Here is a 17,202-nt window from a genome sequence, read left to right as displayed (position 1 = left end):
CAATTGTTTTTAAACATGGAATGTTTCATGAATTTGTGTGTCATCTTTGGGCAACAGCCATGGAAATCTCTGTATCATTCAGTTTTTAATATACATGCTGCCATACAGAGCACAGTGTTCATGGTTCAGAGTTGATATTCTACAAAAAATACTGGAAGCCTTAGAAAACCTACGGCTCAGTTGCAATTGCATAAAGGATCTTTTCACCCCTTCCTCACCGCAAGTGCATTGATGGCTGTCAGGGAAGCTCACTCCTTGGTCCCTTCGTCTGCCTGGAACCCAGCATTTCATCTGTGCCTTCATGTTTGAAAATGATTTTGGCATTTTATCTCTCCTCCCCTCTCCCCCATGCTTCCTTGCACTTAAGAGTCACTGGCAGTGATTTCCCCTCACAAGCAAATGCTTCCTAGTGCTCAGTATTGCAAATAGCAATGTGCACTTCCCACCAGGTCAGTCTCTTGCATAGCCAAAACCCAACAATTAAGACCAGGAAATGAACACTGATGGCACACTGATATCTACTCCCAGGTGTCACTTGATCTTTCTATGTTGTTGTAATAAATAAATAAAGCCTACTCCTGCAATCAACTACATTAGCACCTATCATGATTACTAATTCTGAACACTTTAAATGATATGACCATTTATAGGTGACTGACCACTAACATATTTTCTTTATGGTTCAGAACAGTTTATGATAGTAGCTTTCAAAAGAGTAGGGCTTTAAATTACATTTAAATGAGTTGCATTCAAGTTATAGGCACATATATCTTTAAACAAGAGTTGAATCATATATACATTAAGGTGTAGCAAACACAATGTTGAATTTCTATCATCATAAAAAAACCCATACCAATCTGAAATATTTGAGATTTGTTGTCCCTTTCTTAGTGCAAAAGGAGATACAATAATCTATCCGTCTTTTCCTAGCTTGGTGGCCTGGAGCTACCTCATTTTATAAAAGTAAAGTGATATGGCCCCTACTGACTTGACTTGGAGCCTCCCCACCATGATGGCGCCATGGTTCAGTCTGCTAAGGGTGCATGGGAAGAGCTAAGGACTTCTTTTATAAGCCACTGGACCTTTGTTAGGCTCACTGCTTTGGTTTGGAAGGCAGGGATTTTCTCTTTGGGCTTGCAGGAACAACAGAGAAGCATCTGGCAGGACACAAATAAAACAGTATTCTAGAAAAGAGAGCTAAGAGACCCCCTTAGGTTTGGAGAACCTCAAGTGAAAGGTAAACTAGCTCCATAAAATGATAGAAAGATTTCTAAGGAGCTACAAGTTATAGTTGTAGGTTCAGGCTTGTAAATAGATGTTTTGTATATAGTTAAGAAAATAAAGATATCTCGCTGAGCTAGTAGAATTGTCACTCAGTTTGCACCTCACATTGTCAGTTCAGGACACTAGGCACAAGAACTGTTCAATCCAGGCAAGTCCATGTAATTTAGTTACTAGAAAAAGGGCTTCAGGCAGCTAGTCAGAAACTTCCCTGCCATCAGAAGTTGCCCTTCCACCTGACCTTAGTGAGGTTAACGTTTCAGCAGAAGGTTCCAGACCTCCCCCAGCAACAGATCCCAGCCCCCACCCCTGGTTAATGGTTCTGGAATGTCCCTTAGAGATGGAGCAAGATTAAATAAACCTACCCTAAATTTCCCTAATGTGCTTTAAATTGAGCCTGTGAGCTCATTTGGTTGTCTCATATTGAAATGGGAGCCCCCAGGCTGGACTTCTGCAGAATAAAACACTCGTTGCTTTTACATACTATTTGAGTCCAGGGTATCATTCAACCCTTACATAATGACAGACAGTGTTGTTCTACATTTAACTGCTCTGATGGATAGAACAAGAGAATTTTTTTAAAAATCATATTTTGTCTCAAGTTTATTTGTTAAAACAGCATAGGACACTGGTCATTTGCAAACTGTGTGTAGGTATGTCAGAGTAGACCATCTGTATTCACATTGGCAGGAGCCTTTTCTATGGGGCCTTCACAGGGGTCTGCACACCTTTGAGAACCTGAGCTGGAGCTGAAGCCTGAGACTAAGCTGGAGTTGTGGCCTCTGCCTTGTTTGAACCTTGGATCTTGGTTGGCAGAACCTTTGCCCCTTGGCCATGTAGCTACTAATCCACTACTCAGGTTTGGGTTGAGCAATGAAAATCAGACAGCTGAGTCTGTGGCTGGGGCCCTTTGGCATCTTAGGCATGATGACCTTCAGCTCCACAAGGGTCCTGAAACCCTCTGTGCATGTACTCACTTCCTTTGTATTGTAGGCCTGCATCTTCTTCAGGCCTTTCTTGTTGTGATTCTTGGCAAAGCATATACATGTACCTCAGGAACTTGGAGTCAACCCCCTTAATATTTGGACCTTTGTGACCAGGGATTCTTGATGCCAATTCTGTGTCATTTGCAGGACCACTTGTGTGTGGTATGGTTCTTGGAATTTGCCATGTTTGCACAAAACTGAAGATCCTGCAGTACCTGAGACTGTGAGAACAAGAGATTTTAAAAGTACAGGAAGCACATATTTGGCAAAGTGATATAAAATGATTAGAGACCAAAGTTGAACTTACAATTAAAAGGAACTAAGATCGAAGGCTAGTGCATACTGGACTAGATGTAACAGTAATATCACAAGACTTTTAGAGTCCAACTTGGCCACTTCAAATGTATCTACACAGTCTTGGGGCAAGATCTCAGGTGAAACAGAGTCTAAAATGGGTTAAGTGAATAGGACCAGAAGGTCAGATAGGAATATTAAAGACATATATGGCAGACATGTGGGCTCTGGAAAGATGGGTCAGTGGTTAAAAGAACTGATTGCTCTTCCAGAGGTCCTGAATTTAATTTCCAACAACATGATGGAATGAAAAACATCTGTAATATGATCTGATGCCCTCTTTTGGTCTGTCTGAGGATAGGTACAGTGTACTCATATAAATAAAATCAATAATTTTTTTTTAAAGTACAAGTAGAAAGTTTTGCCACAAGAAATGTTAAACAGCCTCCTTTGTGTCAATATTTTGTACAGCAGCCATTACAATAATTTGTAAACAATTTTCTCAATTTATAATTTATCACTATATGGATAATATCATGATGGGTGATTCTAATGCAGATACTTTACAAAAAAATGTTTGTTGAAGTAAATATAATTTTGCCTTGTTGGGGATCAAAAATTGTTCCTGAAAAATTACAAAGAGGGGATTATATCAATAATCTAGGACATAAGATAGATCTTCAGAAAATCCAGCCACAGAAAGTATAGATCAGAAGAAATCAATTAAAAATTCTTAATGATTTTTCAAAATTGCTAGGAGATATTAATTGGCTACATTCCATAATTGGATTAACTACGCACGAGTTAATTTATTTCAAACCTTACAACAAGCTATCTTTATTTTCTTAACTATATACAAAACATCTATTTACAAGCCTGAACCTACAACTATAACTTGTAGCTCCTTAGAAATCTTTCTATCATTCTATGGAGCTAGTTTACCTTTCTCTTGAGGTTCTCCAAACCTAAGGAGGTCTCTTAGCTCTCTTTTCTAGAATACTGTTTTATTTGTGTCCTGCCAGATGCTTCTCTGTTGTTCCTGCAAGCCCAAAGAGAAAATCCCTGCCTTCCAAACCAAAGCAGTGAGCCTAACAAAGGTCCAGTGGCTTATAAAAGAAGTCCTTAGCTCTTCCCATGCACCCTTAGCAGACTGAACCATGGCGCCATCATGGTGGGGAGGCTCCAAGTCAAGTCAGTAGGGGCCATATCACTTTACTTTTATAAAATGAGGTAGCTCCAGGCCACCAAGCTAGGAAAAGACGGATAGATTATTGTATCTCCTTTTGCACTAAGAAAGGGACAACAAATCTCAAATATTTCAGATTGGTATGGGTTTTTTTATGATGATAGAAATTCAACATTGTGTTTGCTACACCTTAATGTATATATGATTCAACTCTTGTTTAAAGATATATGTGCCTATAACTTGAATGCAACTCATTTAAATGTAATTTAAAGTCCTAGTCTTATGAAAGCTACTACCATAAGGTTTTAAAGATAATTAAGAAATACATGTTCTCTAGCTCCTCCATTGGGGGCCCTGTGTTCCATCCAATAGATGACTGTGAGCATCCAGTTCTGTATTTGCCAGGCACTGGCATAGCCTCACACAAGTCAGCTATATCAGGGTCCTTTTAGTGAGGTAGAAAAAGGGGTCTGCAACCCGATAGGTGGAAAATGATATGAACTAACCAGTACCCCCAGAGCTCGTGTCTCTAGCTACATATGTTGCAGAAGATGACCTAGTTGGCCATCATTTGGAAGAGAGGCCCCTTGGTCTTGCAAACTTTATATGCCCCAGTACAGGGGAACGCCAGGGCCAAGAAATCAGAGTAGGTCGGTAGAGGAGCAGGGTGGGGGGAGGGTATAGGGAACTTTCGGAATAACATTTGAAATGTAAATAAAGAAAATATCTAATAAAAAAGAAAAAAGAAAAGAAAAAAGAAATACATGTTAGCTGTCACTCACCTATAAACAGCTGTAGTCTCTAAGGCATTCAGAACTAATATTCATGGTTGGTACTAATGTAGTTGATTGAAAAAGTAGGCTTTATTTAGCTTTCTGCATATTTTTTCAGAGTTAAGCCAAAATAAGTAACTAGATAGAAACAGGTTTGTCTAATTAGGTATACTTTAGATAGAGAGATGGTCCTCAAATACTTCAGAGATCTGAAGAATATGACATTTAGAATGTTTTAATTAAAAAGGGTTTTTTGGTTTTGTTTTTGTTTTGTGACAGACATGTCAGCTCCTGTCAGCAACCCTAATCTCCTCCCATGGAGATGATGGGTACAGCAAATCTCCACCTGGAGTTTGTTTCAAATGTGGTAAATCTGGCCCCTGTACAATAAACTGTCCCTTATGTTGACTGCTGACAGTATGCCATTCAAACTGTGGACTGACCTGTCCAGCAGGTCCAGTCATTCGAGGGCCTCAAGGGGACCTTCTCCTAAGAACCAAATTGGGGGATAGAGAGAGACGAGAACCTTGTGTAGAGCACGACAGGGAAACATTCTGAGTAATATCAAGGTTCCACTGTATTAGCCAGGCCCAAGGTTTAAATGCACAAGCAAAAGGGGAAGTGCCTTTCAGCAGGAAGGATGGGGCAGTAGAATTGCACAAGCAAAAGGGGAAGTACAGGTACTTATCAGCGGGAGGGGTGGGGCAATAGAATTGGACATTCTTTAGGCAGTTACAAGGGGAAGCAGGAACTTGGCGGTATCAGGGTACATCTTGAGGTCAGGACATCCAGCACTGACTTAGGGCTGGAACAATCTGTAATTGTTCTCAGACCGGTGCGTCGGTGGCCCACTTTTGACCCTCTTTTCTTCTGGGGGTGGGGGGGGAGGCCCAATTCAGAGATCAGGACAATTGTGTTGTCTTAATAGCTCCCAATATTGGACGACCAAAACACTGGGAAATTGATTGTCCCACTTTGCCTAGACAAGATGGGACAGTCCACCCAAGTTCCTGCTGGGGAAAAAAAAAGTCTGTCAGATCTTCTGAGCCTGGTGTCTAAAGATTGATGCCCCACAAAACAGAGGAACTTTAGCTGACTATCCAGGTAGCCTCTATCCAGTAAGTCTCTGTCAGCTCTACAGGTTTGGAGGCTGCTTGCTCTGTACTTCTTTACTCAGGTAAGATTTACCCTCAGGGCTCTGATAAGGTTGAAGACCAGTTAGTTAGAGGTTTACAGTTTTCCTTGTTAGCAGACTGAAAAAAAAAAAAAAACTAACAAAAGAGATATAAAATTTGTAAAGGTTAAAAGATATAAAGGCTTAAATTGTAAAGGATCTAAGGAAGTGTTTTAGGGTCTAAAAAGGTGTTTTAATATCAGTAAACGCAAGTTGTAAAGGGTAGAGGTTGTAATGCATAAATAGTCATAGGAAAATTAGTTACGATATATAAAAGGAATGAAATATATCACATAGATACTGAAATATTTGCTCCAAAATTGCCAAATATGAATAGATTAAACACTGTGAAAGTAATTCTTGGCCTAATAGTTCTCATAGTTGTTCTAATTGTATATAAATTACTGTTATTAGAGACAAAGCCCTTTTTTACTAAATGGGGGAGAGGTTGAGATGACCCTCACATATTATATTCACCAGCTATGAGAAAGTGTGTTCCTGTGCTTTCCATTGTTAATTAACTCAGCATCAGTTTAGAAGGATACATAAATATTTGCCACATCCTCAACTGCTCCAAAAAGAAAAGCAAACTGTCCCCAAAGCCAACTGACTTACTCTCAAGTAAGGTATGTGGCTTTTTGCATAATACAGGGCTGGTGGCTTGGGCAGGAGAATTGGCAGAATGTCTGGGCAGGATGCAGGCAGATGCAGAGAAGACTATAGATTTCTCTATGTCTTTATAAACCTCAAGTGGGATCCCATGAAAGCCCTGCAATAATAAATACATATTTATAATTTTCAAATATAATAAGATTATGAAAATGTGAGCGAGGGAAAGTAAAACGTGTCTGTAATCTTGTGCTCATGGGGCTGAGATGGGAGGACCATGAGTTAGAAGTCAACCGGGGCTATATATTGAATTGAAGACTAATCTGGGCTACGTATAGCAGCCATTTATCTCAAAAAAAAAAAAAAAGAAAAAAACAAAACAAAAAAAAACCTAACCAAACATATTATACAAATATATTAATTACATATGTATTTGCATAGTACGATACGAAAAGTGCCCTACTAAGTATAAAAAGGTATAAAATGATATTACATTAATGAATATTTAAAATTGTTCATAGAAAAAAATAACAACTACAACTGATCAAAGAAATGATTCCATATGTATGTATTCACAGATATATAGGCATGTGCTACACACACTCCAGTGTAGTCTTCTTGGCAGGCCGAGAGGCCTGGAAGCACTCACGAGTCAAAGAGTTTCAGAGAAACTCAAACCTCCTGGGACCTTGGCATTCTCATACCCTATCCCCGTGTTAGTCTGGTGTATGGATCCATGTGCTCTCTTTTAGTATTATTTTATTATAAGTGCCTTTTAAGATTGAATTCTGGCATAGCTAAGCCTTCGCCAGTGTTCCAACGTCCCAGAAAATCCTTGAAGCCAACAAACTTGGAATTCAGTTAGGAATTCAGTAAGAAGGTTATCTATTCAGTAACATTCAAATTTACTTCTAGTAGAAATGGTGAAACTAATTAGGCATTACAAAGAATGGAGTCGGAATAGCTCAGGGCTGGTCTGCAGAGTGTTTACTTGGGACAGTAGCCAGTCTTACCCAAACAAGGGATACACAATGGCCTAGCTAATAAGTGGGTTTACCATGTAAAAGTTAGGGAATCCCACTGAGACAGGAATCTTCACTACAGCCAGGTATAGCAGGCTACATTGCATATTAGAAGCAAGTTGGTGAATTCTTCTGACAAATGGAGATTCTCCACAGATACTTAAAAGAACAGCCAAGTTACACTTATACACGAATTTATCAGGGCCTAGGAAATAGGGGGGTTGTGGTATTGCATTATTCATGAGAAGGTCTGCTAGATCAGAACCCCCTGGTGCTAGCTTTCACAAGGCTCAAGGGAATAGCACAAATTGTGACTAGGGTGTGAAATCCTTAGCTGTCATTAGCTGACCCTAGGCAGGGCAGTTTTATCTTTACTGTAAATATTACCTGGTTCCTGTAAGTCCTTTTGAAGTCATTCCTTTGTTTTGTGTCAGGTAACTTCAATGTACTTTGCCTGCTGTGACATCCTACCCCTTTGTTTTCTGACTGGTGTTCACTTTGTGACAATATATTCAGATTCTACACAATCTCCTGTGTTGAGCCTGTCATTCATTCGCCGACTCCTTGTCCATCTGCAACCAGAGACCTGTTCTACGCAGACAGGAACCAAAGAGGATCTGTGGCAGGTATGTAGTGTAGAGAATAGGCAAATGGAGACAGAAGGAAGCAGTGGCTTCTTAGCAGTGAGGGGTAAGGGGAGAGGGAGGAAGTTAGAAGATTGACAGCTCTTAGTTGGGTGTGGAAAGGAAAAGATTGTGAACTTGACATGGTGAGATTTGCATGCATCTGTGAATGTGCTAAACATCCCTGAAGAGAACACTTGAAATATCTGAACTGCATGGAATTTATGGCATATAAATTATTCAATAAAAGTGTTTAATGGGTATTTGCACTAGTGAGTACCAAGAACTATTTGTTGGTGATGGGAAATCACTGCAATTGACTCTGAAGTTCTAGAGAAACATAGGGAAGGGGTAGAGGGCAGCTTCTTTATCAGTTATGATTGTTTCAAAACATGACTAGAAAAATAACAAATTTGATTTCAAATTATGAAGGCACAGATAACATGCTAGGCTCTGGGCAAATGAAGAGATCAAGGAGTGAGCTTCCCTGACAGCCACCACTGCACCTGCAGTGAGGGAGGGATGAGAAGATCTTTTACACAGTTGCAATCTACCATTATTTTTGGCATTATGGGTATATAAGTGCATGCACATATGTGTACTTATGCATGTGTGTGTGAGAGAGAGACAGAGACAGAGAGACACAGAGAGAGAGACAGAGACAGAGACAGATCACATAGTTTTTATAAGGTTTCCAGTTGGTATTATTCATTCATGGTACCATTGTTGGTATCATAGCCATGCACACTGTGCTCTTTTTGGCACCATGTAGGTTAAAAATTGGAACAATCAAGAGATTACCATGGCCTGTGCCAAGGACGACATGCAAATTCATGAAATATTCCATATTTTAAAATAATTGTCTAGGAAATAAAGGTCAACACAATACTAAGTAATGATGGAGGGAAACAGTTATTTCAAGAATGCTTCTTTATTGATGGCCACATCTCTTTACAATGAGAGGGGTTTCAGTTGACTTTAAAATTTGCTGCTTAGAAGTAGGTCAGCTCATCATTCTTGGTTTTATTAACCTGGTAATCATCAAGTTCCCAGTCATCTTCTTCAGAAATCCCTTGGAAGAGTCTTATGTGAAGGAAACGACCATGCCCTACATCCACCTGAAAGACATAAAAGAAAAAACAAGGGAACAAAGAAATAAGATTATTCACATGGATATCCATTGTACTACAGATCTCCCTTCTTGTCAAGACTTGATGTTCTAAGATCATCTGAAACAACTCTTCTGGCCGAGCTAGCACAGATAAACTGAACTCCCATCCCTTATACTACGAAAAAGAGCAGCTGACAGTATGGCCAAAAATATATTTCCTAGATGTATTTTTAATATCTTTTAGAAGAAGATTTTATTCAATTTATTTCTATTTATGTACATCACATGCATGAAGTGCCTGAGAACACAAGAAGAGGGTATCAAATCCCTTTGAACTGGACTCAGAGGTAGGTGTGAGCTTCCAGTAGGTGCTGAGATCCAAACCCATGTCTTCTGTAAGAACAGCCAGAGTTCCTACTCACTCATCCATTTCTCCATCTTGACTTACTTTATTGTACTTTTCATTAAAATTTTGGCACAGATTACATTTCAGAGGTACATTTTATTTTCATGATGCCTAGAACTGTGTTTTTGGTGATTCTGTTTTCTGACTTCTAAGTTGGGAGAAAAATTTGCAACTAGTTTGATGAAAGAAAAGAACCTCAGATGTGCTTTAGAATTCCATTTGAATATGGACTGTATGTTTCCCATAACTCTGCTGTGCTGTAACCAATTTTGTGAATGCCCATCAGGCTGCCTCCTTTGTAAAATAAAAGCAAAGAAGCCTAGGCACCATCAGGTATCACTCTCAGTGGTTTTTGGTTTTGGTTTTGGGTTTTAGTTTTTTATTGTTTTTGTTTGTTTGTTTTTGGCGTGAACCTGGGACCATCAGGATAAGAATTATCACTTTGTTCTTTATCAGAACAATAAAAGTTTTGTATTCTAGAGAAGGTATTGTGCTCTTAATCTTCAAGTGCTACTAAACAAAGTCTACCATTATTTTTGGCATTATGGGTATATAAGTGCATGCACATATGTGTACTTATGCATGTGTGTGTGAGAGAGAGACAGAGACAGAGAGACACAGAGAGAGAGAGAGACAGAGACAGATCACATTGACTTCTTATTGTAGGTCTTAAAAAAGCTATCTGTATTCATAAAATAAATATCCTGTCATCCAATGGATTTGGGGATCTTTTACTTGCAAGTGTCTTAATTAAAGACCAGTGGTAGAAATGAAGGTACAGTTGGGGCAACAAGAAACATTCACATAAATGCTTGAGGGAGGTTGGTGTCTAACCTTAATAAAGTAATTTTGTCCAGCGACAATTTGAGATTTATATTCAACGGCTTCAAATTTTTCATATTTCTCATTGGTTTTCTCTTCAAGCAGTGGTCTGACCTGATGAGGAGAAAGTAGGAGATGACATTAGTTAGGGCTGTGCTGACTCATTCACAAATCTGGGAATCTCATCCTGCTGAGAGTCCTCAGAGATACTGATGAGCTTGGGTTGGCTGCTCAGGCCTCTAACCTCTAATTTCAGAACTTGGAAGACTGAGGCAGAAGAATGTTCTTCAAGAGCAGCTTGGGTTATACAAAAAGATCTAGGCTTGTTGAGGCTATGGAATGAATCCTGCCCTAACACACACACACATACACACACACACACACACACACACACACACACACACACACACACACACACACACAAATACAAATTAAAACGAAAAACTATATAGTCATGATTTGCAATAAAAGGCCACATTAGGTATGTCTATATTTGATCAGAAAATACAAAATAAACAACACATAGTGGAGATTTTCTTGGGGCTCCCTCAGATTGTTCTAGGGATACAATAACTCACTCTGGCCAGATACTGTATGGAGACCCAACAGACCATCATCTTGGAGGAATAGACTGAATTTCCTGACCTAACAAGGACTTTCAGTAGTATCTATGCTGTGGTGTTCTCTGGAGGGAGAATTATTGCTGTGAGTGAGAAAATGCTTCCTAAAAATACAGCTTACTGTTGGTTTCTCTGCCTTCCAATACTTTAGTGGGAGTTTCCCCCTCAGGCTTTCTCCCAGATGTCCAGATAAGTGACATCTGGGAGCTGAGCCACCACCTCTGTTCCTGCTCACCTGACAGTAAAGGGGTTGGCAGCAGTGCTTAAAGTCCCTTTTGATCTTAAACCTGTGATCATGAAACAGTGAGAAACTCACTTTTACTCTATAACATTTCCTAGATAGATTGATTTCCTCTGCACTGTTCAATTTGGGGGAGTAGGGGCTATTTCTTTCAGCCTTTATGTAGTTTCTACAGTTTGTAGTCAGATGCTGGACACCTAAGGGAAACTTAGGAAATGTCCCTGTAAACTGCTTCTTGGCAAGGTATCCCTCATGGCAATTTAAGCCTGAGGCCCTGGCTTCCAAAAACAAGGCGTATTTGCCACATTTCCCTTGCTCTGATACCTTCAAAGCTCCCCCAGGGTGCTGAGGCTGTGCAGTGAAAAAGAACTGGGTAGTTTCTTATCTGACTGAGTCTTAAGCATCTTGAGACTTGGTTTCGTCCTCTAAAAATAAGTTGGAATGCCTCCTTGCCTGCCTGGGAGCTTTGAAAATCAACTGAGAGGTGGAACAGAGATCATGGATTTGACAACAACAAAGCTTCTTCCCTTGTGAGGTGACTTCCTTAAATATCTATGTCTCATTCTGCTTCTCTGGAACTGCAAGAATATATTTCTAGATTAATTTTATTACTGAAGATGTGGTCTATAGATTGTGTCATTATCAAGAAAACCCTTTCCAGTAGCTTCCTAACTTAATACTATATCATCAAAATATATTTTATGTATGTATAAAATCCTCAAGGAACTAATGAGAATATCATGTTCAAAAATTACCCTAACCAGGCAGGATGACACACTCCTATAGTTCTTGTTATTTGGGAGACTAGAAGCAAAAAGATTACTTGCTCATGTGAGATTTGGACCACTCTGAGAAATAGCAAAATCCTCTTTTCAAAAGAAAACTTAATCTAGATAACCAGATAATCAACAATTAAAAATCATGAAAATCTGCTGTAATGTCTTCATTTCAAATAACGGAATTTCCCTGTCTATCCCCCTACAGACTTGGTCCTGGGACATCTCAGGGGGATTTTTATTTCAGTCAACATAAGTATCAACTATGCCTCCTTTTTGCATATTTTTTTGAAATAATTTTATGTACATTATTTTAGTTGGTCCTTTTAGCTCTTTCTTCTTAAAGTGAAATGGAGAACTTTTCCTTGACATCCTATTTTAAGGACCCATCTCCTCCAAACCTTCTAGGATGCTCAATATATCTGGTCGATATATATACAGGAAAGTAAAGTCAGGGGTAGGAGTGCCCACACTTCCAGAGACCTTGGAAGAACTTCGGACATGCAGGCCTATCTGACCCTCTTCAGTCAGATCAGTATTTTGCCTGGAGCAACAACAAGTGATTCATGAGAACACCAACTTGATGTGAGAATTCTAATGAAGATTTAAAAGATTTAATTTTCCTCGAAAGTAAAATGCTCCAAGATATTTATTGAAATAAACCTATGAGTGAGAACTGTTTAGCCTTAAATACGCAGTCATTGAATTTTAGGACTGCGACCCCCTCTAGAATGTTCAGTGCCTTAAGTATGAAGGTTCCCATCTGTTCTATTCACATAAAATCTGATGGTGCCTAGCATGGTGGCACATGACCTTAATCCAAGCACTTGAGAAGTTGAGTCAGCAGGTATGCCTTGAGTTTGAGGCTAGCCTGAGTTACCTGCATGCTAGACCATCTAGCAAGACCAAGTCTCAAACAAACACACAAACAAACAAACAAAAAGACAAAACAGATCTTGTTCTCCAGGATGATTTGCTTTCAAGGTTAAAAGCAATGTGCTGTAAGAAAAGAAGCTGACAGATTGCAAACCTCCCTCCAAAATTTGCATGCATTTCTCCTTTGTAAAACAGGCAACATGATACATCTTTTTATATAGATGATAGTTAAGCAGCATGTATTAACTTGCTAGAAACTTTTAGTTGTATTTTGAATGTGATGGATTGATGGATGTAGAATCATGGAATCAGCTCAGAGTTCCTTAACGACCTTAGGAGCCTCCATATATCAGCTTCAACTAGAGTGATTGGAAAATTCCATCAGTCATTAGAGCTCCTGGGATCAGACATGTGAGGTGTAGAGATGATCCAGCACGAATTCACCTTCAGCTACTGGGGAAACTGAGGCTGCAGTAAAGAGTGTGGCTTGGTCGATTTTACTCTTGGGGTCTTAAAATTTCTCTAAAAGGCTCAATGTTCCACTTTTATCTGTATAAATGTCTGAACAAAATCATGTATTCATGGTTTCTGTCATTTCCCATACTCTTAACACAGGGCCAACTTGTAAATCCAATGTTGGAAGTTTGGTTTGGGATCACATCTTTTCCTGAAGTACATCGACTCACTTTGTCAGCAATCTCCTGGATTTCTAATATGGCAGGTTTGGCCTCTGAAGTACCTCCAAGCATCATCATGATGAGTTGCTTCTTTGCTAGGCAGGATGCTTAGAAGAAATGATCCTGCAAGCACTAAGACTCAGGGTTTTAAAGGTATCTGTAAACTCCTCCTCTAATGTCTTATCTCCACAGTATCAGAGGAACTGAGGAAATGAGTGTAGCCTTAGGCAAGTCTTACTACATCCCGTAGAGGAAATGCTGAGTGGAGTTGAAGGGAAATGTGGTGAGGGACGTGAGCAAGCTTGTGTGTCAGAGTGTCATCCTGTTGTGTCATCTGAGGAAAGACATGTATGACCAGACTTTCTAAATACGTTAAACCTTGAAAAGTTCTTTAAAGAGAATACTTAATATCAAGGCTGGTTGCTTAGGATCCACCCAGCTTTATAAAAATAATAAAACTGTCTACGATGGATTTTACTTATAGTTTCAAAAATATTTATCACCATAAAAATATTATTTTTTTCTTTATGAAGAATAAAATAGCAAACACCTTCATTTCTTCTGCTGCTGTTCATTCTCTTGTTTTAGATTTTTGGTTTGTTTGTTTGTTTTGGGGGGTTGTTTTGTTGTTGTTGTTTGTTTGTTTGTTTGAAACTTGGTTTCTTTGTGAAACAGCTCTGAGTTATCCTGGAATTTACATTCTTTCCAGGTTGGCTACAACCTCACAAAGATCCCCGTCTCTGCTTTCCAAGAGCTTGGATTAAAGACATGCACCAGCATGCCGGATGCAGATAATTTTATATATATACATTTTTTTTTAGAAGGCATTGCATGTAGTCCAACGTGTCCTGGAACTCACTATGAACCTTGAACTTTGTTCTCTTCTGCCTCTACCTGCAGAGATCTGGGATTACAGGAATGGCCTTGAATGTCTGATCCTTCTGTCTCTGCTTCCCAAGTGATGGGATTACAGCCAGTAAGTAACTTTTCATGTAATATCCCAACCATGTAAAAGGTAAGGCTAGTATTTAGAGGAATTGCAGTGTATCAAGAGTGACATGCTTGGAATAACAGGTAATATGGCACAGAGATTTGCTACTCAATGATACCTGCCCACTGGGGTGATTCCAAGAGAGAGAGATAGGGCTGGTCAGTTCTGAGAGACAGATCCATAGATATGTTATCTTATTGTGTTCTTCTGTATTTAAACAACTATACACATTAAGATAAAAGTGAAATACACATATCTAAAAACAACCAAAATACTTTTTACGAGGGTACTGAGAGAATCTTGTTAAAAAAAAGAAAGAAACCTGCTGAATTACCTTTCTTTACAAGTACAGAACCCACAGTGTCTGGTAATCTTTGTATAACATCAGAATTTTAGGCTTATTCTTTTAATACTATGTATCAACTGGCACAGCCTCACTGGGTCAGTTTTGTAAAATCCTGTGAGGTTTGACTTACAGAAAAGGAATAAGGCCTTCTAAAAAGAAGAAAGGGGACTTGGCTTGAAGATCTGTCTGTTGATATGTTCTGAGGCTTTGGAGAAGAAGGAAACATAGCTATGTGCCCTGAATGATGCAGACCTTTTGTGCTCTGTGCTTTCCCCTATACAACCTCTTTGTACCCTATGAGTTGCCCAACAAAGAAATTTGTGGATGAGACCCCCTCTGCTGTCATGTGCCCAAGCGATGCTCCTTGGTTAAACTCTGGACTCCTCCCTAGTAGCTCTCATCTCATAAACATTTACCTTCAAGCACTGAGAGGCCAGGACTTCAGTGACAACAGGAACTTTGGCTCATGAATCCGCAGTACGTTTGTCATGGTGGGAAAGGCATGGCGGTAGTTGAGAGGCAGCTGGTCTCATGTATCTGGTGTCAGGAGGCAGAGTGACAAGTGCTGGCTCTCAGCTCATTTTCCCATTTGTGTTCAGTCTAGGACAATGGTGTAATGTCACCTATATATAAAATTGGTCCTTCTACCTCGGTTGACCCAATATCAAATGTGCTTCACTGAGGTGAAGATTTGTATCCAAGGACTTTCTAACCATAACCCATCAAATTTGCAGGATTAATAATCATAATTGTCAACCAGCATTCTAATAAATGATTTTGTTGGAGACAGAACTTTGTTATTACGAGGCACAGGCTTTCCTTGAACACCCCATGTACTTTGAACTCATGAGCTTTTACATCGGCCTCTCAGATTCTGGTATCATAAGCGTGTGCCTCTGCGCCCGGTGCTAACATCTGCCAACTTTACATGGCTTGTTCCTGTAACTTTCTTTGCTGATGTTGAGACTCAGAAAATGAGACAGTGGGAATGTAGCTCAGTGTTGGCTCTTTGCCAAGCTTACTCAAGGCACAAGGTTCAATCCCTAGTATCACCAAGAAAAATAGCCTTTCCCAAGGTGGATCATAAAACTCTTCTCTTGAACATAAAACCTAGAAACATTGGTCAAAACTTCCTCTTCCCATTCATGTAGGTCTTGACCATGAGCAGCTCGTTTAACCAGCCTTACCTTGTAGTAGGTCAGAAAATGTTCATTCTAGGAAGGGTACTGCCAAGTACTGTAAAGATGGACCTCCGCACTGATAAGCCAAGAATCTGAAGAGACCAACATTGCTGGTTCTTATACCTAGTCTTTCACTAGTAGGTCACGAACTTGCTTGTCCAGTCACATCTGCAGTTAGCTGTCCATTTTGGGTCAAATAAAATTGTTAAAAATGGGGAGCTCTTGGGTATTTGGGACTTCATTTCCAGTGTCCTCTGTCATTTAAATTTTTGATTACATAATCCTGCCCCACCTTTGTTTGTTCTGCTGTCTGTTGCCATAGAAGTGTGAAACTTAGAAAGAAGAGGATGAGTCTTACCCTCTTGCATACCTCTACATGACATTCATTATAATGAATCATTTTGCACTGTGTCAAAAGTTTGAAATATGCTTCTTTGACACACTTTTTTTTTAAGTTTTTTTTTTTTCCTTATTAATGTGACAGTGTTTCACTAGAATCTCTGACTGGTGTGGAACTCACTATGTAGATGAGTCTATCCTTGAACTCACAGAACTCCACAGTTCTCTGGCTCTAAAGCAATGAGATTAAAGGCCAGGGCCACCATATATGACTGACAACTTTTGAATGTCAACATCAATTTCTCTGTAGTTTGCCAATTTCAAGAACCCAGTAGCCAGTTGGTTCTGAGCTTTCAGACTCTCAGATGTGATTCAACTGATGTTGCAGTTTTAATGAAGTGACTCAACGAAGTCTTTACTTTGTATATTTGCATCCCACTGGCTCCTGTACCTTTGAGAACTTTGACTCATACACACTCCCTACTGGAGTATCCTCCTACCTAGTTAAGGGAAGTGGCAGTCATCCAGTTAACTGCTCAATGCAGAAGTCTGAGGATCATACTTTACCTCATATCCAAATATGATCCATCAGACAAAATTGACCTTTCTTGTTAAAAATAAACAGGTGCCCTTTGTTCTCAAGGTAGTCAGGGTGACCTTTAGTAAACACAATATGAATGATGTTATTCTCACTGATTTAAGGAGAGAGAGAGAGAGAGAGAGAGAGAGAGAGAGAGAGAGAGAGAGAGAGAGAGAGAATGAGAACACAAAATCCAACTTCATACAATGCACTATTAAGCCTTGATGCTCAGCCTTGGAATAACCTTATCTCGATGTGGTTTCCCAGTTGGTGAATACTAAATGCTAG

General features: G+C 39.5%; 1 protein-coding gene and 1 non-coding gene across 4 annotated transcripts; both read right to left on the bottom strand.

Moving 5' to 3' along the window:
* Window positions 1-9: 9 nt before the first annotated feature.
* Gm24437 lies at window positions 10-113 on the bottom strand. Its single transcript, XR_003951980.1, has one exon. It is a non-coding gene; the product is annotated as a U6 spliceosomal RNA (small nuclear RNA).
* Window positions 114-8,876: 8,763 nt separating this feature from the next.
* Window positions 8,877-16,237, bottom strand: Cstdc3 (cystatin domain containing 3). 3 transcript variants are annotated; one of them, XM_156070.2, is made up of 3 exons: window positions 13,487-13,574; window positions 10,300-10,401; window positions 8,877-9,066 (listed from the first exon to the last, which is right to left on the bottom strand). In XM_156070.2, exons 1-3 carry the CDS (start codon window positions 13,553-13,555, stop codon window positions 8,941-8,943), a joined length of 297 nt encoding a protein of 98 aa, XP_156070.1. In that variant the 5' UTR covers window positions 13,556-13,574; the 3' UTR covers window positions 8,877-8,940. The 3 variants fall into 3 exon arrangements, 1 of the variants encoding a protein (XP_156070.1); XR_876057.1 differs by lacking the exons at window positions 8,877-9,066; window positions 13,487-13,574 and adding exons at window positions 15,231-15,414; window positions 16,002-16,237 and having other exon boundaries at window positions 10,345-10,401; XR_876058.1 differs by lacking the exons at window positions 8,877-9,066; window positions 13,487-13,574 and adding an exon at window positions 16,002-16,237 and having other exon boundaries at window positions 10,339-10,401.
* Window positions 16,238-17,202: the final 965 nt, after the last annotated feature.

This window comes from Mus musculus, chromosome 16 (genome assembly GCF_000001635.26).
Source record: "Mus musculus strain C57BL/6J chromosome 16, GRCm38.p6 C57BL/6J".
NCBI lineage: Eukaryota > Metazoa > Chordata > Mammalia > Rodentia > Muridae > Mus > Mus musculus.
This window is presented reverse-complemented; position numbering and strand designations above follow the sequence as displayed.

What these genes read in the sequence shown, in the direction of transcription:
- Cstdc3 (XM_156070.2), bottom strand. Translation starts at nt 13,555, where the DNA reads ATGATGATGCTTGGAGGTACTTCAGAGGCCAAACCTGCCATATTAGAA. An exon ending in TCCAGGAGATTGCTGACAAA is followed by an intron (nt 10,402 to 13,486) that starts GTGAGTCGATGT and finishes TCTCCTCATCAG; the next exon opens with GTCAGACCACTGCTTGAAGA. An exon ending in GACAAAATTACTTTATTAAG is followed by an intron (nt 9,067 to 10,299) that starts GTTAGACACCAA and finishes TATGTCTTTCAG; the next exon opens with GTGGATGTAGGGCATGGTCG.